We start from the raw sequence: 27,043 nt of genomic DNA, 5'->3' as shown, positions 1-27,043 counted from the left end.
ATATATAATGTACATATATATATATATATAATGTATATACATATACATATGTGTATATATATATATATATATATATATATATAGTATATACATATATATATATATATATATATATTATACATATATATATATATAATGTATATACATATACATATGTGTGTATATATATATATATATATATATATATATATATATATATATATATATATATATATATATATATATATATATATAATGTATATACATATACATATGTGTATATATATATATATATATATATATATATATATATATTATTTTTAAAAAATGTTGTGAAAATAAAACATTTGGGAATGTTCAGCGAATCGCAACAGGTCGCAAATGCTGAATGGACAATATGTGGGGATCTACTTTATACGACACTTTTTTAGAGAGGGATTACTCATCGAATGGTGAATTTTTTATTGTTCTAGACATGTTAAACACTTTTTGTTAAGTTACATTTGCACAATTCAATGCATCTGAAAAGGAGTAGGAAGAAGCAAAGCTTTTTCTACACATCTATTACAGATCATGCATTCACATAACAATTACTTTAACCTTTGTTGACTTTCTGTGTGAAAGTAAAGGAAGGTGTTGAAAAAAATAGTGTATAAATAAGAGAGAAACTAAGAATTTACATTTTCAAAAGTAATAAAATACATACATTTATCATTTTAAATAGGCAACATAAGTTAGAATAGTGGGGACATTAAATAAAGACAAAAAGCAAGGTCACTAAGACTAAATATAAAAACTGGGGACTGCATTGTACACATCATAGTTCATTCCTGGATATAGATGAATAATAACTTATTGGTCTGGAAAAGTCTTCAAATCATGTGAAGTGCTTGCTCTTTTCAGTGTCCCGTGTTTGTCCACTTCTTGTAATTTCCTTCTTCTGGCAGGAAAAATACCTCTTGTAGTTCCCCTTCTAGAACACAAGCAAAGACTTCCTGTGCTGGGAGCCATAGAACATAATGTATGTTGGAGATGCAACGAAGGCTCTGTTCCACTACTGGATATTTCCTGGGGGGGGGGGGCTTTTTCATAATTTCATGCGCTAGCAGGTCCCTCATATTCCTGGGAAGTGTGCGTTTGTGTCCACGTGTCAAAGCATGATGAGGTTCTCAGCTGTATGTCGTGTATATTCTCCAGCTGTGCGTCAACATGACCAACGAGCGGCTGAGGTGCTACGTCTCTGAGGTGCTATTCCGGCAGGAGCTGGCTGAGTGTCTGCAGGAGGGCGTCGCCATGGAGACACCAGCATCCCCCAGCAACCAGCCAGCTGCTCTGGACTTCTTTTTGCAGGTGCCCTACTGTAAATGTCTGCTTTTCACCAGCCCGGGCCGGTTTCCCGATGCGACGCTGTCGGGCCACCTGGCATTTTGGGAAAGGGAAAATTCATACTTTTGTGAAATGAAGCGTTTTATTTGGATAAAATCCTGGACCTGCACAGATAATGTATAATCACAATAAAAAAAATCGTACAATTTGGAGTTCAATAAACTCTTTCGAGGCAAATAGTCATCGCCTGTGATGTGTACAAAAAGTATGATGATAACCACAGATCAGGGAACGTAACTTCTCACAACTTAGCAAAGTGTTTGGCTGCTCAGTACAATATGAGCAATACAGTTAATGCGCAATCAATTGCATACAGCAACTACATATTTTACCAGGCAGATGCCAGGTTGAACATACCATATTATCCGGATGATAGAGCGAGCGCACCGGTATATAAGCTGCACCCACTACATTTTAGAGGAAAAAAAGAGTTTCCATATGTTAGCTGCACCTGACTATAAGCCCCAGATATATACGGTGTGAAATGAGTTGTACACAGAAATATTTTTAAATGTTTGTTTATAAAAAAAAATTGTTTATTATATTTATATATATATTTATATTGTATTTTTTTATTTATTATACATACCTTAATTGTTTCCAAATGGTGCCTGTTCCATGGCAGTAAAACGGCCGATCGAACAAAACAGAAGTCATCATCATGGACCCATTAGCTGCGGAAGTTAGCTCTCCAATCAGCTAAACAGACTCAGTAAGTCCACGGCGACGTTTTGGCAAATTTATGAATTTGAAACTTTTCCAAAATGTTTTAATGTTTTAGCATATTAGCTAATGCTAACGAAGCTCTCTTCATTACATTACAATAGCATGTACAGATATGCATGAAAACACTCCTACAGACATCACACATGAGACAATTTAGTAAGTAAGAATTGTTTTAGTTATGCTGTAAAACTTACAAACGTGGCTTGGAGTGATAAGTGACGAATCCATACGAGTACAAAGGCTATGGACGGCTAGAAAAACAAACTACAATTGTACTCGGTCTAAACCAGGGGTGTCCAAACTTTTTCCACTGAGGGCCGCACACGGAAAAATTAAAGCATGCGGGGGCCATTTTGAGATTTTTTTATTTTCAAACCATAACAAAATATATGGATTTTGTTTGTTTTTTACCTTTAGGGCTCTCGGGGACCATAAAGGGTCTAAGTCATTAAAATGTTAAAAACAAGTCAAATTATTTTTTTTATTTATATAACGCTTACAGTATATCAACTTCAGGTTGATATAAAGTTTAAAAAAACAAAAAGGTTTTATGCCTTTTCTGTCAAAGAAAACTTGGTTTTATATAATAAAACTGAAATATGCAGTATTTCCCCCACTGCCCAAAACATTCAGAAAGCAATGTTTGATGTGAAGTAATTAGAGCCTTAAAAATATCAATAATGCAGGACACCATTGATTTTAATTCATTATTATTTTTGAGTAATCACAGTGAAAAGATAAATAAAATCCCATTAAATATATTTGGGATCCAAAAGGTGCCCCACTCAGAAAGAGATAATTTGTATTAGTTTTTTTTTAAAACTTTCAACACTTAAGTTACGAGCTCAACTTCAGATATATCTGTCGATATTACGTTTGAACTATTATTTTGTTTGTTTTCTGCTCTTTTGTCAAATAAAATGTTGATGTTTTTGTATGGCAACCACACAATATATGCAATATTTCCCACATAAAACCTTTTAAAGTGAAATATTTGAAATAATTGGAGCCTTGAATAGGTCAATAATTCATTTTAACATTGATTTTTTTTTTTTTTTTGGAGCAATGGCAAAAAAATAAAAAAGAAAGATAGACAAAAGAAAAAAAAGCCTGCATGGTAGCTTTGTGTCAACATTGCAACTTGTTCTATTTAGATTTCACCTCATTCCACTTTTTTTAATGTTTTTTTAATTTTTGCAATGGTATTTCCAGAATGTGTGGCGGGCCGGTAAACAATTAGCTGCGGGCCGCAAATGGCCCCCGGGCCGCACTTTGGACACCCCTGGTCTAAACAGAAAGGCAATGCAGCAACTGCAATGAGCGGCGTTGTCCAGAAGATGGCGCCATACTACAAACAATAACACACCTATTTAGTGTGCGTGCTTAATTTTTTGAAACTATTTACGTGATGGCCGTCAGCGAAGTAAAATCCATAAATTAGCCGCACAGTTTTATAAACTGCAGGGTGCATAGCCTAGGAAAAAACTAGCGACTTATGGTCCGGAATTTACGATACGTGCTTCCTGATCTAAATATACAGAGTTTCCGTGGGTCATTAGAAAAGCATTAAAAGTCATTAAATGGATTTTGCTCAAATTAAGGTCGTACATGGCATTAAAAAGCATACATTTTGATGTCCAGAGGCATTAAAACAATTAATACAATTGACTTGTAGGCCTGGGCTGATAAGTCAATTACCCATCCATCCATTTTCTACCGCTTGTCACTCTCTGAGTCGCAGGGGTGCTGGACTCTATCCCAGCTGCATTCGGGCGGAAGGTGGGGTACACCCTGGACAAGTCCCCACCTCATCGCAGGGCCAAATCAGACAGATAATCGAACGATAAATGAAAATGAACTCAATAACTCTGCAGTCATCAATAAATGACTAAGTTTTCATTGTTGGCTTTTAAACTGGATACAAAACATAATAGAAACAATAGTCATTTTCAATGTGCACGCTGCTTCAAAACCGTATCGGAGAAGATGTTCGCAAAGGTGTGGGCTGTGTGAATCCCGGAAATTATGTCAATCAAACTCTTTTTTTCTAACTTTATTTCAAGAACATATAACTTAAAATGTCTCTATTCTATTTTTAACAAAATGTACAGTTCAGAGAATTTTTTTTATTTTTATGATTTTCGAAATGAAAAAAAATTAAACAAAACTAATTTAAAAACTAAATTACGGAACTAATAAGGAAAGAATAAACAAAATAAACCAACATGTGCAACGGAGAGAAAAGAAAATAGAAGAAAAAGATTAAAGCATCATATTAAATATTTTTTTAATATTGTCTTTGGTCAAGACGTGTGAGTATATTTCATCCTTTAGCTAACACTTGTGTATACTGTATATTTACACACACATGTGGCCATTAATTTTTTTAAGTGGCAATAAAAAAAATGCATTAAAAAGCCTGTTATAAACATATAAGACAATCCTGAATTGTCCATACCGTAACAACTTTGTAAATAAAGCCCTGTCACAAAAATCACAGATTAAAGCAAAGGGCTGTGCACCTAAATACGTAAAACATAAAGGAAAACATTAAAACAAAAACACATTCAACTATTGTTTGGAAGCAAAAGTAAATACACATTTAAAATGGTCAGACAAAATATGATAAACAGTGAGTCAAAATAAAATTAAAAAATAATAATATACAAATATAAAAATACAACCTCTTTTTTCAGAGGAAAAATTATTATTATGAAAAAAAATGTTAGGGTTTTTTTTTTTCTGAAAATGTGGTTTTCACTTGTGTGCTTGGAACTGCGAAACCATATAAATACAGTATATATATATATATATATATATATATATATATATATATATATATATATATATATATATATATATATAGTCAAGGTTTCTGTGGTTTATCCGTAATACAGTGCTCAATACCGGGGTAGAGCGGAATATACGTTAGGTCAGGAAAAAACGCTATTTCATCCCTACAAGCCTGTTTCGCACGTGTCCCTGCTCTTCAGGGGATTTGATATAAATAATAAAATCCCCTGAAGAGCAGGGAAACCAGGGAATTTTATATACATAATACCCTGAAAAGCAGGGAAACCTGTGAAACAGGCTTGTAGGGATGAAATAGCCTCTGCGTTATTTCCTGACTTAATGTATATATATATTTATTTTTTTTGGACCATTTTTGAATGCATTTTTCAAGTGATTTAGAGGCACGAAGAACGAGACGATTTTTACATGTTAGATGGCGGAAAAAAACAAGAAAAACATTTGTCTTCTTGTCTCTAATATTGATTGTGAACGATACACCACATTCCAAAAAAAGTGCAGTTCCTCTTCAAGAAGAACAATAGCTGCATGCGGAAGTTTTAAAAAAATCTTTCAATTTGACTATTATTTACCAAAAAGGACAGTATGCCTTACAGCAGTGTTTTTCAACCTTTTTTGAGCCAAGGCACATTTTTTGAGTTGAAAAAATGCGGAGGCACACCACCAGCAGAAATCATTAAAAAAACAAAACTCAGTTGACAGTAAAAAGTCATTGTCGCAATTGTTGGATATGACTTTAAAGCATAACCAAGCATGCATCACTATAGCTCTTGTCTCAAAGTAGGTGTACTGTCACCACCTGTCACATCACGCCGTGACTTATTTGGAGTTTTTTGCTGTTGTCTTGTGTGAAGTCTTTTAGTTCTTGTCTTGCACTCCTAATTTGGTGGCTTTTTCTCTTTTTTTTGGTAATTTCCTGTTGCAGTTTCATGTCTTCCTTTGAGCGATATTTCCCGCATCTACTTTGTTTTAGCCATCAAGAATATTTCAGTTGTTTTTATCCTTCTTTGTGGGGACATTGTTGATTGTCATGTCATGTTCGGATGTACATTGTGGACGCCGTCTTTGCTCCACAGTAAGTCTTTGCTGTCGTCCAGCATTCTGTTTTTGTTTACTTTGTAGCCAGTTCAGTTTTAGTTTCTTTCTGCATAGCCTTCCCTATGCTTCAATGCCTTTTCTTAGGGGCACTCACCTTTTGTTTATTTTTGGTTTAAGCATTAGGCACCTTTTTACCTGCACGCTGCCTCCCGCTGTTTCCGACATCTACAAAGCAATTAGCTACCGGCTGCCACCTACTGATATGGAAGAGTATTACACGGTTACTCTGCCGAGCTCGAGACAGCACCGACACTCTGTTAACAACAACACATATTTTGTAAACCAAAAAATATTTTTAACCCAAATAGGTGAAATTAGATCATCTCCCACGGCACACCAAATTGTATCTCACGGCACACTAGTGTGCCGCGGCACAGTGGTTGAAAAACACTGCCTTACAGTATTGACACACACTTCCAGGTTTTTGTGGGCCACATAGAATGATGTGGAGGGCCAAATATGGCCCGCGGGCATTAAGTTTGACACCAGTGTGCTAGAGGCAACGTCTGTTAGTGGTACTCATTGGTTAGTTGGCACGTATAAATCTCTAAATTCAGACTTTTTCTCGGACAAACCTACTGTCTTATATCCGAGTGAAAACGGTAATTCCAGCGATGCCTATTTTGTTCAATATTATTTACATCATCTGATCACTTACTACAGGCTTTATGATGGTGAAAGAATTGTTGAAAAACATTTTTTTAGAACAACTCTGACGTTGACCCGCGTCCCAGAAATCAGACGTTACCGCTGTGCTTGGATCTACACCCTTTGCACTTGTTGAACGGCTGTAAGACTGTTCACCAATAAAACCAACAATGGCTGTGTCTCCAGAAGCCCCAGGGACTGTTAAGTGTGCTGGATGAGGAGAGCCAGAGTCTGCGACCGACAGAGCAGAACCTGTACAAGAGGCTTTGCGCCCAGCTCGATTCCAACCCCACTCACGGCCTCGGGTTTACCACCAAGGATGGCAACGGAAACCCCTCACCCAAGGATCAAGGCCCTACCTTTACTGTCCTCCACTACACCGGACAGGTGAGAATCATGTATATATGGGAGATTGAACACAATAAATGTCCTTTTAGTACTGTCTTTTTTCCTTGTTTTAGGAGCATGTTTTTGAAAGACATTGTACACTATATTGCCAAAAGTATTTGGCCACCTGCACTATGCGCTTCAGCATCCGCTGACCCCTCTCTGTCAGTTTATGTGGCTTACCACTTTGTGGCTGAGTTGATGTTGTTCCCAAACTCTTCCATTTTCTTATAGTAAGGCCGACAGTTGACTTTGGAATATTTAGGAGCGAGGAAATTTCACGACTGGATTTGTTGCACAGGTGGCATCCAATGACAGTTCCACGCTGGAAATCACTGAGAGCGGCCCATTCTTTCACAAATGTTTGTAGAAACAGTCTCCATGCCTAAGTGCTTGATTTTATACACCAAGTGATTAGGACACCTGATTCTGATCATTTGGATGGGTGGCCAAATACTTTTGGCAATATAGTGTAGTTCTGATAAAACTGCTACTAAGGCTCTCTGACATCATATTCACTGTTAGCTACGAATTCTACTTGTGTACTCCTCAGTCTCTGCTTTCCTGCCCTCAGTCTCCTCTTCAATAAAATGTTGGCTTTAGCTCCTTACTCTCCTTGCTGAAATCGCTCATTTTTAGGTCCCCTTTTGAAAAAAAATCCAAACCAACAAATATCATCACACACACACAGACACAGTTCTTATCCTGTTGCTGTGCTGCAATTTTACAGTATACTCAACAGTCTCCATTTTGCTGCAATGGCCCATTTTCTGGTTCCCCTCAGTCTCCTATTGGATAAGTTGCCAAATAAATATGGTAGAAACTGGATTCACAAATTGGTTCTTGAACAGAGTTCGTAAATAGAAAAGTGAAACATATTTCTCCATAAGAATGTAAACAACTTTGGCAAAAGTCCATATTTTTGATTAGGTTTGTACACTTGGAACACAATATAAAGCGCGAGACCAGAGCTGGGCACATTGAGAGAAAAAATTTGTCTGAGGGGCCAATGTCACATCATATCATAGGGTTAGGGTTATACATTTTGATGTCTATTTTACTGTTTTAATTGGTTTTACCCTTTAAAATAGTTTTTAATCATATTTATTTTCTATGTTGTCTCTGTATTGGTTTTCTATTCATTTATTCTTTGTTTTTATTCAGTCATTGGTGTAGCATAATATTGTTTTTAATATTATTTTTAATATTGTTTTTAATATTGTTTTTAACATGGCTGTGCAGCACTTTGGAAACATTCTTGTTGTGTAAATGTGCTATATAAATAAAGTGGATTGGATTGGATTGGATATCAAATCACATCAACTTTATTTATAAAGCACATTTAAAATTTACCACAGGGGTAGCCAAAGTGCTGTACAATGGGCAGGTTAAAAGATAATACGAGAACCGAGCAAACACAACACAACACAAACAGAACACGATAAAAAAATAAATAAATAAAACATAAAAACAGGTTCACAGCAGGTGTATTATGGGGCGCCATTGCAGGATGGATATCACTCAGTGTTAAAAGCCATGGAATAAAAGTATGTTTTTAAGAGAGATTTAAAAACAGGAAGAGAGGAGGCTTGTCTAACACTAAGAGGCAGGTCGTTCCAGAGCTTGGGAGCAGCAGCGGCGAAAGCTCTGTCACCTCTAAGCTTCAGCCTTGTGTCCGGGACCGTCAGTAGCAGCTGATCGGCTGATCTTAGGGATCGGGTGGGGCTGTAAGGCTGAAGGAGGTCGGAGAGATATGTTGGCGCGAGGTTGTTTAGACATTTAAAAACAAATAAAAGGAGTTTAAAATTGATTCGGTAACGCACCGGGAGCCAGTGAAGGGACGCTAATATAGGGGTGATGTGCTCACGTCTGCGGGTCTGTGTTAGCAGACGAGCAGCAGAGTTCTGCACGAGCTGCAGGCGGGCGAGGGAGGCCTGGCTAATGCCTACATACAGGGCATTGCAGTAGTCAAGACGAGTCGAGATAAAGGCGTGGATTAATTTCTCGAGATCATGTCCTGATAGAAGCGGTTTCACTTTCGCTATTTGGCGTTATTGATCAAAGCTTTTTTGAACGACGCTGCTGATTTGTTTTTTGACTTCAAAATCTGAGTCGGACTTTACGCCCAGGTTTGTGACACATTCACTGAGATACGGGGTCAGAGTGCTGATGTGTATTGTTGTATAAATTATACATACACATTTAGTTGTAAAAATCTGCGGTGTAGTATGTGTGTTTGGGTCCCTTTTTTCAGGAACACTAACACCAAAAGTCACAATGTCCGATATAATTCTAAAAAAGTTATGACAGACCACCTCAAAAAACCAGAATGGAATTATAAGGTTTTTTTACTGAATGGGACACCCAAAATGTACATTAGACTAAAGAAAGTGGGATTTACAATATTAACTATAAACAATAAAACGCTGAATATTAACAACATATGAACATTGCTCCTCTTTTACTTCTCAGACCTGTTCCTCGATAGACATCTTTTACAATCAAGCAAAACACAACAAAAATATGATATATTATCACTTTTATGCAGAAATTTGGTGTAAAAATTTGCTTCCGCATCTGTTCCTGACATACGCGTTTGGGGCTGGCTGTGCTGAAAACAAACCCCGCCCACTCTGCTTTGTTTCTCATCTGAGCTGCTGTGACGTAGATTACCGTAATAACTCCTATAACACTCAAAAGCGCAGATTTCAACCGTTGAAATATTTTCTGTAGTTCAAGACTTACGGTCATTTAAAATCAGCACTGCACATCATAATGGCGGCTACAGTTTTGATGTTAAAGGTCTAAAAAAAATAATGTTGAACGTCCAGTGGGCCGGATTGAAAATCTTAATGGGCCGCATGTGGGCCGTATTTTGCCCAGGTCTGCACTAGACAGTACCGCATATAAAAAAACAAAAAACATAACAAGTTCGTGATGGATCAACTTTGTATTTAAAGGCCTACTGAAATGATTTTTATTTATTTAAACGGGAATAGCAGATCCATTCTATGTGTCATACTTGATCATTTCGCGATATTGCCATATTTTTGCTGAAAGGATTTAGTAGAGAAAATCGACGATAAAGTTCGCAACTTTTGCTCGCTGATAAAAAAAAGCCTTGCCTGTACCGGAAGTAGCGTGACGTCACAGGAGCTAGTATTCCTCACAATTCCCCGTTGTTTACAATGGAGCGAGAGAGATTCGGACCGAGAAAGTGATGATTACCCCATTAATTTGAGCGAGGATGAAAGATTCGTTGATGAGGAACGTTACAGTGAATGACTTGAGAGGCAGTGATGGACGTATCTTTTTTCGCTCTGACCGTAACTTAGGTACAAGCTGGCTCATTGGATTCCACACTCTCCTTTTTCTATTGTAGATCACAGATTTGTATTTTAAACCACCTCGGATACTATATCCTCTTGAAAATGAGAGTCGAGAACACGAAAAGGACATTCAGTGCCTTTTATCTCCACGACAATACATCGGCGAAATGCTTTAGCTACGAGCTAACGTGATAGCATCGTGCTTTAACTGCATATAGAAACAAAAGAAATAAACCCCTGACTGGAAGTATAGATAGAAAATCAACAATACTATTAAACCGTGGACATGTAAATACACGGTTAATGCTTTCCAGGCTGGCGAAGGTTAACAATGCTGTGCTAACGACGCCATTGAAGCTAACTTAGCAATCAGACTGCACAGAGCTATGCTAAAAACATTAGCTCTCCACCTACGCCAGCCAGCCCTCATTTGCTCATCAACACCCGTGCTCACCTGCGTTCCAGCGATCGGCAGAAGGACGAAGGACTTCACCCGATGCGTTTGGCGGCCCGGAGACGTAGGAAGTCAAGGTGAAGTCGGCGGCTAGCGCGGCTAGCACGGCTAGCGCTCCAACAAAGTCCTCCTGGTTGTGTTGCTGTAGTCCGCTGCTAATACACTGATCCCACCTACAACTGTCTTCTTTGCAGCCTTCATTGTTCATTAAAAAAATTGCAAAAGATGTCCAGAATACTGTGGAATTATGAAATGAAAACAGAGCTTTTTGTATAGGATTCTACGGGGTACCATAACTTCCGTTACTCGGACTTCGTCACGCGCATACGTCATCATACCGCGATGTTTCAGCCGGATATTTCCCGGGAATTTTAAAATGTCACTTTATAAGTTAACCCGGCCGTATTGGCATGTGTTGCAATGTTAAGATTTCATCATTGATATATAAACTATCAGACTGCGTGGTCGGTAGTAGTGGCTTTCAGTAGGCCTTTAATAACAAAGTCAAATCAACAACAACTAGCTGAACTGTTCTCATTTGCAGACGCCCTGCCGACACACACACACACACACACACACACACACACACACACACACACACACACACACACACACACACTGTCACTAGCCCTGGGATGGACTCAAGTGTTTGAAATCACAAAACTCCTTCAATAGCCCGGTGGCCACAATGATTAGGAAGAAAAAATAAAGACCACTTTACCTGGTTGGTTGATCTTCTCTGCATGCAACGTAAGGGTGAGGGAAGTGGGAAGGCAGTGTCGACAATGTTGTGGATACTTCCTGAATGTTTAAAACCATACATCGCTTGTCCATTGCTTTCATATTGAGATAGCAAAACGAGAAAAATTTTGTAAAAAGGCTAAAAAACACACATTATTTACAAGTATCACAGTAGTGGAACCTTGGTCTCCATTGTTAGTGTGTACTAGTTTATTGCAATACTATTTAGAAGCGGAAATTAACTATTATGTGACGGATATTCAGATCTTTTTGCTATAATGCAACAACCGAAAAAAATGCATGTACCAGGACATTGCCTGCATGGTATGTTTCATTTTAGACTAAAAGGTGGCATATGTTGTTTTTGTGCTCTGCATTATTGAGAAAAACTGAAAGCAATTTTTTTGTTTTTGTTCGTGGTAGGTCCATTAACCTAGTAAGGCTTTACATGGACATAATGAATAGGCTGCCCCTCTTAAAAAACATAATGTGTCCCATTTGTTACAAGCGTTCTAAAAGAAGTGAATAGGAACAGCAGTTTTGTCACATTTCAATATGTTTTATGTTGTTCTTCATGTTGAAAATGAAATTATAAGGTTTTTTTGGTAACACTTTAGTATGGGGAACATATTCACCATTAATTAGTTGCTTATTAACATGCAAAATAGTAACATATTGGCTCTTAATTAGTCATTAATAATAACAGATTTTATTTGTAAAAGCACTTCACATTGAACAAACAATCTCAAAGTGCTACAGTGCATTTAAAAAATTAAAAAATTAAAAGTAATTATTAATGTCTAATTCTGCATGGCCTTATTATAACCCTAACCCTCTAACCCTAACCCTTAAAAAAAAAGTACTTATTAATGCCTTATTCTGCATGGCCTTATTATAACTCTAACCAAATAACTCTAAATTAAGTCTTTGTTACTTACAATATGTTCCCCTAGTATCCAAATAACTCTTAATTAGAGATGTCCGATAATATCGGACTGCCAATATTATCGGCCGATAAATGCTTTAAAATGTGATATCGGAAATTATCGGTATCGGTTTCAAAAAGTAAAATGAATGACTTTTTAAAACGCCGCTGTACGGAGTGGTACACGGACGTAGGGAGAAGTACAGAGCGCCAATAAACCTTAAAGGCACTGCCTTTGCGTGCCGGCCCAATCACATAATATCTACGGCTTGCCACGCATACTTGGTCAACAGCCATACAGGTCACACTGAGGGTGGCTGTATAAACAACTTTAACACTGTTACAAATATGCGCCACACTGTGAACCCACACCAAACAAGACAAACACATTTCGGGAGAACATCCGCACCGTAACACAACATAAACACAACAGAACAAATACCCAGAACCCCTTGCAGCACTAACTCTTCCGGGACACTACAATATACACCCCCCGCTACCCCTACCCCTTAGCCCCCCACCTCAAACCCCCCCCCCCCCCCCAAGCTGCTGTTTTGAGGCATGTTACAAAAAAATAATGAACTTTGTGACTTCAATAATAAATATGGCAGTGCCATGTTGGCATTTTTTTTCCATAACTTGAGTTGATTTATTTTGGAAAACCTTGTTACATTGTTTAATGCATCCAGCGGGGCATCACAACAAAATTAGGCATAAAAAATGTGTTAATTCCACAAATGTATATATCGGTATCGGTTGATATCGGAATCGGTAATTAAGAGTTGGACAATATCGGAATATCGGATAACGGCAAAAAAGCCATGATCGGACATCTCTACTCTTAATTAAGTCTTTGTTACTTAGATTATGTTCCTCATACTAAAGAGTTACCATTTTTTTGTGGGGGTTTTTTAAATTGGGAGAGAAGAAAAGACAAGCTAACAAAAGATAATACACATTCTGTGTTTTGTTCTTTTCCCCCAGATTGCTTATGACCTGACTGGATCTCTCCTCAAAAACAAGGACTCCCTTCCTCAGAACATCTTGTTTACCATGAAGTGTGAGTACTCAGTGAGCAGCATATGAGCACATTGTTGCGTCAGCGCATACTTGATCACAAAGATCCACTCATGCCGACACCGACTGCGCTCCAAAACACTCTCTGTCTGAGTGTGTGTGCGTGTTGGCGTATCGCGCTGTGTGTGTGTGTGTCTGTGTGTGCGCGTATTGTCGAAGGAGGTGCCAGATGTGAGGCGTTGCGGCTCCAAGGACACAGACGGGTCGTTGTGTGACTGCCAGGCCGGCTACGCTGTCCAGCGGCCTAATTGCTTCAATTTCCATGATGTTGCTAATCTTCTAAAGGCTCAGGTCTTCATTCACACTTGGCCCTTGTCTCCCCCTCTCAACACCGCCACCTCAGTCCTCACCAGACAGCAGAAGTTGCGCTCAAACCGCAACCAAACCGCGATAACATAATGCAGAGATCGTTTCCATAGATGCATTTTCAGTTTATGGTGATAGGTTGTTATTAGGGCCACTCCAAAACTGAAAATCAGCATACTTCCCAACCTTGAGACCTCCAAATTCGGGAGATTTATATATATATATATATAAATAAAATTAATACTTGACTTTCAGTGAATTCTAGCTATATATATATATATATATATATATATTTTATTATATATATACATATAAATAAAATAAATACTTGAATTTCAGTGTTCATTTATTTACACATACCGTAATTTCCGGACTATAAGCCGCACCTGACTATAAGCCGCACCAGCTAAATTTAGGGGGAAATACAGATTGCTCCATATATAAGCCGCACCCGACTATAAGCCGCAGGGTTTTGATGTGTAATTAGCGTAGTATATAGGGGTTCCTGCTACCACGGAGGGGATTGTCGGGACAGAGATGACTGTTTGGGAACGCAAAGCATCCCATTTATTAACTATAAATCTTTCAATCAATCAATCAAACTTTCACATCTTTGACATGGCGAACAGCATTCGTGCAGAGTACAAATAATACAACGGTGCAAAGTAATACAAAGTGCTCGCCTGTACGTTATCAAAATAACCAGCCTACCGGTATATGAAAAGTCAGTCTTTAATCATTGTGTCATCGTCTTCCTCCTGCGTACTAAAACCACCGAAATCCTCTTCGTCAATGTCAGAGAAGAACAGGCCGTAAATAAGCCGCACCCTTGTATAAGCCGCAGGGACCAGAACGAGGGGAAAAAGTAGCGGCTTATAGTCCGGAAATTACGGTATACACACATAACACTCCTCTCTATTCATTGTTGTATTTGAAAGTGCAATGCTTTGCAGCCAGTAGCACAGCCTTTGAAGGAGCATAGGTATGTGCAGTGTACTATTCTGAGTTGGACTCAATAACCAGGCGAGGTGATGAAGTTAGGTCTCTTTACTTCATACTTCAGAACCGACTCCCACACTTGCCCCTTTAAAAAATATTTAGAACTCTACATTAAAACACTCTCTACCTCTAACAACCAAAAAGCTGTGAAAACGATTTGGATTATTTACGGAACTTGTGTGAGCCTATGGCTTTACATTTTGTTATATATATATATATATATATATATATATATATATATATATATATATATATATATATATATATATATATATATATATATATATATATATATATATATATATATATATATATATATATGTATATATATATATATATATATATATATGTATATATATATGTATATATATATATATATATATGTATATATATATGTATATATGTATATATATATATATATATGTATATATATATGTATATATATATATATATATGTATATATGTATATGTATATATATATATATATATGTATATGTATATATATATATATATATATATATATATATATATATATATATTTATATATATATATATATAGTAAAAAAAAAATTTTTTTTATTTTTTTTATTTTTTTTTGTCATAAAGAAATACAATCATGTGTGCTTACAGACTGTATCCCTGCAGGCTGTATTGATTTATATTGATATATAATGTATATATTGTGTTTTTTATGTTGATTTAATTAAAAACTTTTTTTTTTTTTTTTTTAATTTCTTGTGCGGCCGCAGCCCGGTACCAATCGGTTCACGGACCGGTACCGGTGGTTGGGGACCACTGCTATACGGTCTAGTGTTCTGTGGTTACTCTTTGGTTGGCCAAGCGGACATGACAACAGGCCGTCCTCACTCAGGTCCGCACGGACCTGGAGGGGGCGTGCCTTAAGTCCGGCTGAAATCGGGAGAAATTCGGGAGGATGGTTGTCCCGGGAGATTTTCGAGAGAGGCACTGAAATTCGGGAGTCTCCCGGGAAATTCGGGAGGGTTGGCAAGTATGAAATCAGTCAAATGACATAGATATTAATCAAGTAATAATAAATATTTGTTAAAAGCACTTAAACTTCCAGTCGGACTAAGGTGTTTCTGTACATCTTTTAGTTGTACTAAGGCGTTTCTATGGCTCTTTGAGTAACATTAAGGTGTTTCTATGGATCTTGTTATGACCCGTTGCCCGGATCATAGTTTGTTTACGTTTATTTAGGCCGTGATTCACTTGTGGTTTAAGTTCTGTTTCAGCACCCCTTTCTAGGTTGCCATGGGTGCTGATTGTTTTCACCTGCCTCTGATTCACCTGTCCCGGGCACTAATCAGAGAGCTATTTAGTCCTGCCTGTCGCTTCACTCAGTCTGGTGCTTTTGTTTGCTCTCATGCAACAGTTACGTGTGTTACTCTGGATTCCCGAACAAAGCTTTGCCTTTTGAGTTTTCTTGTGCATATGCTTTGTTTTCCTTGTGAGCTATTCCGTTAGCTTCCCGTGCTATAGGCACACTTGTTTTGTTCGTTTTTGTATTTCTTTTGAATGATTTATTGGAATAAATCATTTCCTACCTGCACCTTTGTCTCCGGAGTTCCTGCTGCATCGCTTGGAAGAACAATCCGCGCATGACCATGCGACCTCCACGTTACAGATCTATTAGTCGTACTAAGGTGATTTGTGGATCTTTTAATCGTACTAAGGTGTTTCCATCGATCTTTTAGTCGGACTAAGGTGTTTCTGTGACTCTTTTAGTCGTACTACAGGTTTTGTGAATTTTTTTAGTAGTGCTAAGGTGTTTCTGTCAATTTTTTAGTCAGACTGAGGTGTTTCTGGGAATTTTTTTATCGTATTACCGGGTTTGTAAATCTTTTAGTCATACTACAGGAGTTACGTGACTCTTTTAGTCAGACTAAGGTGTTACTGTGGAACTTTTAATCAAACTAAGGTGGTTCTCTGGATTTTAGTCATTCCAATGTGTTTATTTGCTTCTTTTAGTCGCACAAAGGTGTTTATGTGTACCTGTTGGTCGTACTAAGGCGTTTCTGTGAATCTTTTAGTCGTACTAAGGTGCTTCTGTGAATGCTTTAGTCGCACTACCTGGTTTGAGAATCTTTCAGTCGTACTACAGGGTTCATGTCAATCTTTTAGTCGTACTACAGGGTTTACGTGAATCTTTTAGTCAGACTAAGGTGTTACTGTGAATCTTCTAATCAAACTAAGGTGTTTCTCTGGATTTTAGTCATTCTAAGGTGTTTCCTGTGCTTTTTTTAGTCGCACAATGGTGTTTGTGTACCTTTTAGGGTTGTACTAAGGTGTTTCTGTGAATGTTTTAGTCGTACTAAGGTGTTTCTGTGAATCTTTTAGTCGCACTACCTGGTTTGAGAATCTTTCAGTCGTACTACAGAGTTTATGTGAATCTTTTAGTCGGACTAAGGTGTTTGTGTCTCTTTCAGTTGGACTAAGGCAGGGGTCGGCAACCCAAAATGTTGAAAGAGCCATATTGGACCAAAAATACAAAAACAAATCCGTCTGGAGCCGCAAAAAATTAAAAGCCATATTACATGTGTCATGAGATATAAATGTAATTAAGAGGACTTAAAGGAAACTAAATGAGCTCAAATATAGCTACAAATGAGGCATAATGATGCAATATGTACACATCGCTAGCCTAAATAGCATGTTAGCATCGATTAGCTTGCAGTCATGCAGTGACCAAATATGTCTGATTAGCAGTCCACACAAGTCAATAACATCAACAAAACTCACCTTTGTGCACTCATGCACAACGTTAAAAGTGTGGTGGACAAAATGAGACAGAAAAAGTGGCATAAAACACGTCCTAGAAAGTCGGAGAAAGTTATACCAGTTATATCAATCAATACATGTAAACAAACTATACGGTGAGTTCAAGGACCGCCAAAATAAGTAGGACAAAACGGCGCTCGCCAAATACTCGAATCAGTGAAGCATGTTTAATATAAACAGTGTGCTTTATAACAATTAGGGAGGTTTGTGTCATGTTTGTCCTCCTTCAGAAACCATACTAAAACAAAAAAATAGATTTTTTTCCCCCTCATCTTTTTCCATTCTTCATACATTTTTGAAAAATCTCCAGAGAGCCACTAGGGCGGCGCTAAAGAGCCGCATGCGGCTCTAGAGCCGCGGGTTGCCGACCCCCGGACTAAGGTGTTTCCATCAATCTTTTATTTTTTTATTTTTTATGGGGATCTTTTAGGCAGAATAAAGTGTTTTTAAGTCTTTTTCAGTCAGACTCAGATGTTCCTGGGGATCTTTTAGTCGGGCTAAGGTATTTCTGGGTATTTTTCAGTTGAACTCAGCCGCTTCTGTATTTTTTATTTGGACTTCCAGTCATCTTAAAGTGTTTTTGTTTCTCTTTGAGTCTAACTTACATGTTTTTCCTCTAGTCAGACAACAGTGTTTTCAGTCCAACTGGCATATTTTTCATTGTTCGTCATTGTCCTCAAGTATTTTTCGGTCAGACTACAGCTTTTGCATGTTTCTTCCAGCCGATCAAGATGTTTCTGTGTATGTTTGAATTAGACAAAGGTATTCTCCAGTCATTCATCCACCCCTTTATTTCCACCACTTTTCAATCCTATTTCTTTTCCTGTGTGCCTTGCAGCCAGCGACAGTGTGTTACTGCAGCAGCTCTTCCGGTCCAAAGTGACCCATACTGGTTCTCTGGTACCAGCAGCTCATGGCCGTGTCGGCCTGAGGGGTTCCAAAGCCGCTCTGCTTCTGCAAAGGACGCCACCAACAGGCGCTTTCATCGGTGCTCCCCAACCACACCGAGGGTACCATGACCTTGACAAGGTATAGCAGGATGGTCACACACTGTGGTTACAAGGCTTGTTAAGCGTGTTGATCTCTAGGTTGATGAGCTGGAGTAGTTCTATTACATAACCAGTCATAAGCTCGTTGTAACGATTAGACGGACGACCGTGACGCCAATCAATGGGAACACAGGGATCATATTTTTAGACAGAAAAACACAGTGGTCCAATTTCAACTACTTCCCACCACAGGCTATTTATAAACCTCTGGGAATTGGATTTGTTTGTACGATTCTGCGCTGACAAAGAAACCCGACAACCCATGTATGCATAACACAGTCATTATTAGAGAGAACATTTCCTGTGGCATTTGATCATAACAAAAATCATCAACTTGAGCATTTAGTGAATCAATGTAATATTACGCTGTCTTTTTTCTCCTTGAAAATTTGTATTCTAATATTACACATTTTTGTACAATATTTCACTTCTTGTAATATGTGGACCTTATTCGAGTGGTGATACAACCTTTTTCTTGTACCATTACAACTTTTTCCTGCAATATTGTCAGTTTTTATCCCCTAAACTTTAAATATTTTTTCTCGTAATATTCTAATGTTATCCTAACAATATTAGGATACAACTTATTTTCTAATATTTTTCCTTTTTTAAATGTTATTCAATAGTATTTCCCTATGTAACATTTTTTTCTTGTAGTGTTCCAACTTTTCCCTCTCTAAAGTAAGAAAGTGAAGTAATGCTGTAATTCAAATTAGTGTTGTCCCAATACCAATATTTTAGTACCGGTACTAAAATTATTGCGATACTTTTCTAAATATTCTATTATTGCATTATTGGCTTTATTTTAACAAAAAATCTTAGGGCACATTAAACATATGTTTCTTATTGCAAGTTTGTCCTTAATTAAAATAGTGAACATACAAGACAACTTGTCTTTTAGTAGTAAGTAAGTTAGTCTGCTGATGTATACAGTAACATATTGTGTCATTTATCATTCTATTATTTTGTCAACATTATAAGGGACAAACTGTAAACATTTATTATTAATCTACTTGCTCATTTACTGTTAATGTCTGCTTACTTTGTCTTTTAACATGTTCTATCTACACTTCTGTTAAAATGTAATAATCATTTATTCTTCTGTTGTTTGGATGCTTAACATTAGTTTTGGATGATACCACAAATTTGGGTATCAATCCGATACCAAGTAGTTACAGGATCATACATTGGTCATATTCAAAGTCCTCATGTGTCCAGGGACATATTTCCTGAGTTTATAAACATAATGTACATTTTGAAAAAATGAAAGAAGATGTTGTGATGCCAAAAAATATCTACGTAATCATAGTATTATTGAATAGATACACTCTTGTATTTGGTATCATTAAAGTGGATGTCAGGTGTAGATCCACCAATGGTGTTTGTTTACATTTTGACGCCGGTGAGCTACGGTGTGTAGTGAAACATGTTTAGCTATTCCTCGTCCTGCAGGAATTTGTCGCCATGGAGGCGAGGATTAGTGATTTAGAAGTAGCTAAAACACTGCCAACAGCGGCTGGACTTTAGCCGCTAGCTCGCTAGCCATGTCTTAAAGTGCCAGCGATGAGCATTTCAGTGTTATAACTTCACCTTTATCTTTACTTTTTAAGCCAAAATGCATTCGTTCTCCCTTTTCTATCCACACAGTGTGTCTGTTTGTAAGTACTCTGTGATTGTGCGCTGCCGAACATGCTCGTCTGCTCGTAAACCAGCAATGTCACGACGTGACGAGGGCTGGGGGCGGTGGACCTTTACTTTTCAGAGGCGGTATAGTACCGAATATAATTCATTAGTATCGCGGTACTATACTAATACCGGTATACCGTACAACCCTAATTCAAATATTGTACAATGCAGCCAGACTCAGCTTTATTTGTAGCACATTAACTTTCTGAAAACAAGTTCACATGAGGACAGTTCTGCATATTCACTTTTCCTCATAATATTACCAATTTTTTACATAACGTCTATTTTTTTCTTTCTTTTTTTCAATCACAACTTTTTCCCAAAATAACACAGCATTTTCTTGTCTGTTCTCTAAAAAAAACAAAAAAACGTTATATTTACTTTTTTTCTTATGTTAAACCATTGTTCTAATAACATTATACCATATATAATAATAACTTACTTGTAATATTACACATTTTTATTGTATTATATTTTTATAATGTAATATATCTTATAACAGAAGTCCCCAAACTTTTTGACTCGGGGGCCGCATCGGGTTAAAAAAAATTGGTTGGGGGCCGGGCTGAATATATATATATATATATATATATATATATAATATATATATATATATATATATATATATATATATATATATACATATATATATATATATACACATGTTTAGTCAGGAAAAAACACAAGACGCTATATAATCCCTACAAGCCTGTTTCGCAGGTTTCCCTGCTAGTCAGGAGATTTATAAACCTGCGAAACAGGATGATATAGCCTCCTGTGTTTTTTCCTGACCTAACGTATATTCCGCTCTACCACGGAATTGAGCACCGTATAACGGATAAACCACAGAAACCTCGACTATATATATATACATATATATATTCTGAGCGCGATGATGTCACGTTATCGATGGGATTTTTAGACAATATGATTTGCCTGAGCGACTAGGAGACACCGAGAGTAACAAGCGGTAGAAAATGGCTTAGAAAAGACAGATTTAAAAAATAATATATATTAGTAAAGCAAATAGAACTAGATGTTTCAATCCCTTTGGTAAGTAGGAACAATCTTGACGGTAGCAGTCGGTGTGGAGTGGTGAAAGGGAGGGTAAGTATGTCATTGGGGTCTTCGGGTGGGCACCCTGCTTCATCGACGTTTCGTTGATTGAAGCCCACGACGTCTCCAGAGGGCTCAACGATGTACCTAGCGTCCCAGGTACACCCCCCTCCATGCCATACCCTCCTCATCCTGTTGGACTCTGCATGGCAGGGTCGTCCTTTTCCCTGAGTCAGGCCTAAGCCTGACCGCATACCATTGTCTCTCATTTTAAAAAATAATATATATATATATATATATGTATATATATATGTGTACATATATATATACATATATATATATATATATATATATATATATATATATATATATATATATATATATATATATATATATATATATATATATATATATATATATATATATTATTTTTTTTTATTTTTTGTATGTTTTATTTTTTTTACCTTAACCGGATTTTGTACGCTGGCAGGCCGGATTTGGCCTGCGAGCCGTAGATTGAGGACCCCTCTCCTATAACATCAGACCATGTTTTAGTAATAAAAATTAAAAATAAAAATACAACTTTATCCTTGTTATATTACACATTTTACTGGTAATACTACGTTTTTCTCATAACTATATTAAAATTGCCACTTTATTCTTGTAATACTACACATTTGTTTTGTAATGTTACGACTTCCTAAGTATTACTTCCCTCCCTGACACATATGCGGACATTACTTGAGTAGTGACTTTTTTTCCCTTTTAATGTTAACCCCTTTTTCATAATATTCTGACTCTATTCTAATAATGTTACAACTTGTTTTCTTGGAACATTACTCCTTTCTTCTGAAATATTGATTTTCTTTTCTAAACATTTTTCTCAATATTAAGATTTTTTTCCCACCATATAATACAACTTTTTTCTGTAGGATTCCGACTTTTTCTTGGTAAAGTAACGTAAAGTAAAATGTTCTGGTAGCCAGACTCTGCTCTATATGTAACTCATTATCCTTCTAGAACACAAGTTCACATGAGGATCGTGCTGCATATGCAGCCTCATAGGGATAACACTAGGTAATGTGCAGCTGGGTATACGGTAATCACACACAATAAATGCCATGTGTGGAGTCAGGCTGAAAAAGCATGTGAAACTCATTGTTCCGCTTGCCATCGGATGGACGCAGGATTTGGTACGGCGGATGCTGAGGTTGGGACATTAGATTATTGTTCTCTAGGCCTTCGTATTTTTTAGTAGTCCCTTTGCATGATATTGAGGTAGTCTAAGGTTGTTTGCTTTCGCTAGCCTTTGTAGTTAACACAGTGGAACGTTTCATGTAATAAACAATCTGTTCCAGACTCAAACTAAAAGTTTTAAGTAACATTCTAATCAAGCGTATTGATACATATTTTTCTGGAACATTTTGGGTAAACTCCATTGTCCTTTCAGTGTATAATCTAAATGATGGTCTAAGGCAGAGGTGTCCAAACCAAGGCCCGAGGGCCAAATGCGGCCCGCCGCCATCTTCAATTTTGCCCGCGAGACGACGACACGAGTTCAATTTCAGTAAGAGGTGTTTTCATATTAAATTTAAATACTCAGGAAACTGACAGGTGGCAACTGATACCACCAGATACTCAGGTCAGTGATCATGTGTACTTTCTAGACGTCACAAGCACAGCATTTACTTATTTGACCCAATCCAAACAACCTTTCCTAGTCATGGTGCAGAAAAAAAAATTTCAATCAGCACAAAAAGTCAACACACATGGTCACACATAACACAACCTGCTCACTGACCTTTGTGGATATTGTCCCATATCCATGTTTGACTTTTAGCTGCGTGATATTTCTGATTGATTACAAAGCTTTAAAGAGGCTGTCATGGAAGTAAACAAGGTAGGAGTTGAACTTTCACATACTCTTAATATTCGCTTATAATAATTATTAATTATATATGTATTATATTATTATAGTATGTAAACACACCCACATATATACAGTTGTGGTCAAAAGTCATGGCTGTCTTTAGTTTCCAATAATTTCTACAACTCTTATTTTTTTGTGATAGAGTGATTGGAGCACATACTTGTTGGTCACAAAAAAATGTATGAAGTTTGGTACTTTTATGAATTTTTTATGGGTCTACTGAAAATATGACCAAATCTCCTGGGTCAAAAGTATACATACAGCAATGTTAATATGTGGTTACATGTCCCTTGGCAAGTTTCACTGCAATAAGGCACTTTTGGTAGCCATCCACAAGCTTCTGGCAAGCTTCTGGTGGAATTTTTGACCACTCCTCTTGACAAAATTGGTGCAGTTCAGCTAAATGTGTTGGTTTACTGACATGGACTTGTTTTTTGTCATTGTCCTGTTGGAACACCCAACTGCTCCCAAGACCCAACCTCCGGGCTGATGATTTTAGGTTGTCCTGAAGAATTTGGAGGTAATCTTCCTTTTTCATTGTCCCATTTACTCTCTGTAAAGCACCAGTTCCATTGGCAGCAAAACAGGCCCAGAGCGTAATACTACCACCACCATGCTTGACGGTAGGGATGGTGTTCCTGGGATTAAAGGCCTCACCTTTTCTCCTCCAAACATATTGCTGGGTATTGTGGCCAATCAGCTCAATTTTTGTTTCATCTAACCACAGAACTTTCCTCCAGGAGAAAAGGTGAGGCCTTTAATCCCAGGAACACCATCCCTACCGTCAAGCATGGTGGTGGTAGTATTATGCTCCGGGCCTGTTTTGCTGCCAATGGAACTGGTGCTTTACAGAGAGTAAATGGGACAATGAAAAAGGAGGATTTCCTCCAAATTCTTCAGGACAACCTAAAATCATCAGCCCGGAGGTTGGGTCTTTGGCGCAGTTGGGTGTTCCAACAGGACAATGACCCCAAACACACGTCAAAAGTGGTAAAGGAATGGCTAAATAAGGCTAGAATTAAGGTTTTTAGAATGTCCTTCCCAAAGTCCTGACTTAAACGTGTGGACAATGCTGAAGAAACAAGTCCATGTCAGAAAACCAACACATTTAGCTGATTTGCACCAATTCTGTCAAGAGGAGTGGTCAAAATTTCAACCAGAAGCTTGTGGTTGGCTACCAAAAGCACCTTATTGCAGTGAAACTTGCCAAGGGACATGTAACCAAATATTAACATTGCTGTATGTATACTTTTGACTCAGCAGATTTGGTCACATTTTCAGTAGACCCATAGTAAATTCATAAAAGAACCAAAATTCACGAATATTTTTTTGTGACCAAAAAGTATGTGCTCCAATCACTCTATCACAAAAAAATAAGAGTTGTAGAAATGATTGGAAACTCAAGACAGCCATGACATTATGTTCTTTACAAGTGTATGTCAACTTTTGATCGCGACTGTATTTATATATATATAAATATATATTTTATTTTTGTATTTATTTTTTTTACTCGTGACTTCCCACGGGCCGGATTTTGGACTTTGGCGGGCCGTAGTTTGGGGGCCCACTGGTTTGGCCCAATGTGGCCCCCAGTCAAAAAGTTTGGACACCCCTTCTCTAAGGTCAAATTCTCTTATATGGTAGCTTTAAAGTGTGTTGGAAATTACACACTCATCTGTCTTTTATTTGATCTTGTTTTAATTGTCAGATGCTAAAGAAGAAAGGCTCCAGCTCCTTCCTGCAGCGACTAGAACGGTGTGGGCCCATCACAGTGGCGCTCCAGCTGAGGGTAACGGATGTTCCTCACCCTGTCACTAATGCATCTACAGGTGTATGTAGACGTTTGTCTTTTTTTCACAACAGGGCTATTATTTTTAGATAATAGATACTATCCACTGCAGGTTAAAGGCCTACTGAAACCCACTACTACCGACCACGCAGTCTGATAGTTTATATATCAATGATGAAATCTTAACATTATAACACATGCCAATACGGCCGGGTTAACTTATAAAGTGACATTTTAAATTTGCCGCTAAACTTCCGGTTCGAAACGCCTCTGAGGATGACGTATGCGCGTGACGTAGACCGGCGAACACGGGTATGCCTTCCACATTGAAGCCAATACGAAAAAGCTCTGTTTTCATTTCATAATTCCACAGTATTCTGGACATCTGTGTTCGTGAATCTGTTGCAATCATGTTCATTGCATTATGGAGAAGGAAGCCGAGCAAGCAAAGAAGAAAGTTGTCGGTGCGAAATGGACGTATTTTTCGAACGTAGTCAGCAACAACAGTACACAGCCGGCGCTTCTTTGTTTACATTCCCGAAAGATGCAGTCAAGATGGAAGAACTCGGATAACAGAGACTCTAACCAGGAGGACTTTTGACTTGGATACACAGACGCCTGTAGAGAACTGGGACAACACAGACTCTTACCAGGATTACTTTGATTTGGATGACAAAGACGCAGACGTGCTACTGTGAGTATGCAGCTTTGGCTTTTTTTTGCGTATGTACGTAACTTTTTTAAAATATGTAAGCTTTATGAACCTTGGGTTAGGTGAACGGTCTTTTGGGCTGAGTGATTGTGTGTGTTGATCATGTGTTTGAATTGTATTGGCGTGTTCTATGGAGCTAGGAGCTAGCAGAGGAGCTAGGAGCTAGCATAACACGTACCGTACCGTACGTGCGCGTCACGTACGTAACTTTTTAAAAATATATAAGCTTTATGAACCTTGGGTTAGGTGAACGGTCTTTTGGGCTGAGTGATTGTGTGTGTTGATCAGGTGTTTGAATTGTATTGGCGTGTTCTATGGAGCTAGGAGCTAGCAGAGGAGCTAGGAGCTAGCATAACAAACACGCAGGTGTTTTTATGCAGGATTAATTTGTGGCATATTAAATATAAGCCTGGTTGTGTTGTGGCTAATAGAGTATATATATGTCTTGTGTTTATTTACTGTTGTAGTCATTCCCAGCTGAATATCAGGTCACCCCCGGCTCTCACAGCATCTTCCCTATCTGAATAGCTTCAACTCCCCACTAGTCCTTCACTTGCACTTTACTCATCCACAAATCTTTCATCCTCGCTCAAATTAATGGGGAAATTGTCGCTTTCTCGGTCCGAATCTCTCTCACTTCATGCGGCCATCATTGTAAACAATAGGGAACTTTGCGTATATGTTCAACTGACTACGTCACGCTACTTCCGGTAGGTGCAAGCCTTTTTTTTATCAGATACCAAAAGTTGCAATCTTTATCGTCGTTGTTCTATACTAAATCCTTTCAGCAAAAATATGGCAATATCGCGAAATGATCAAGTATGACACATAGAATAGATCTGCTATCCCCGTTTAAATAAAAAAAAATCATTTCAGTAGGCCTTTAAGGATATAATATTCAATGCAAACCTTACGCAACTACCACATTAACAATGGTGGTTTTCAAATAATCTGTTTCCTTCCAAGAATAGCCCTCCTCGCATTAATCTTTGAGTTCATACGGAAATAGAGACATATGATGCACAATGACGTGCTAACTATATGACCACAATAATAGTAGTCCACGCAGCGAAGGTGCTCGAAGATGACGCCTGTCTGCAGAATTTGCCTCAGAGAAAGACGTTTCTGCGCTTTGAATGAGGCCAGTGTGTTGCAC

General features: G+C 37.7%; 1 protein-coding gene across 7 annotated transcripts in view; it reads left to right on the top strand.

The window, feature by feature from the left end:
• Window positions 1-27,043, top strand: part of myo16 (myosin XVI) — a 375,845-nt gene that overhangs the window by 251,253 nt on the left and 97,549 nt on the right. For all 7 annotated transcript variants that reach the window (XM_062069026.1, XM_062069027.1, XM_062069029.1 and 4 more), the window contains 5 exons: window positions 1,177-1,329; window positions 6,835-7,035; window positions 13,469-13,544; window positions 18,504-18,694; window positions 25,095-25,175. In XM_062069026.1, the coding sequence (XP_061925010.1) occupies window positions 1,177-1,329; window positions 6,835-7,035; window positions 13,469-13,544; window positions 18,504-18,694; window positions 25,095-25,175 (702 nt within the window). The remainder of the gene's footprint in view (window positions 1-1,176; window positions 1,330-6,834; window positions 7,036-13,468; window positions 13,545-18,503; window positions 18,695-25,094; window positions 25,176-27,043) is intronic.

This window comes from Entelurus aequoreus, linkage group LG14 (genome assembly GCF_033978785.1).
Source record: "Entelurus aequoreus isolate RoL-2023_Sb linkage group LG14, RoL_Eaeq_v1.1, whole genome shotgun sequence".
Classification (NCBI taxonomy): Eukaryota; Metazoa; Chordata; class Actinopteri; order Syngnathiformes; family Syngnathidae; genus Entelurus; species Entelurus aequoreus.
The sequence above is the reverse complement of the archived record's forward strand: the minus strand, read 5'-3'. Positions and strand labels throughout refer to the sequence as shown.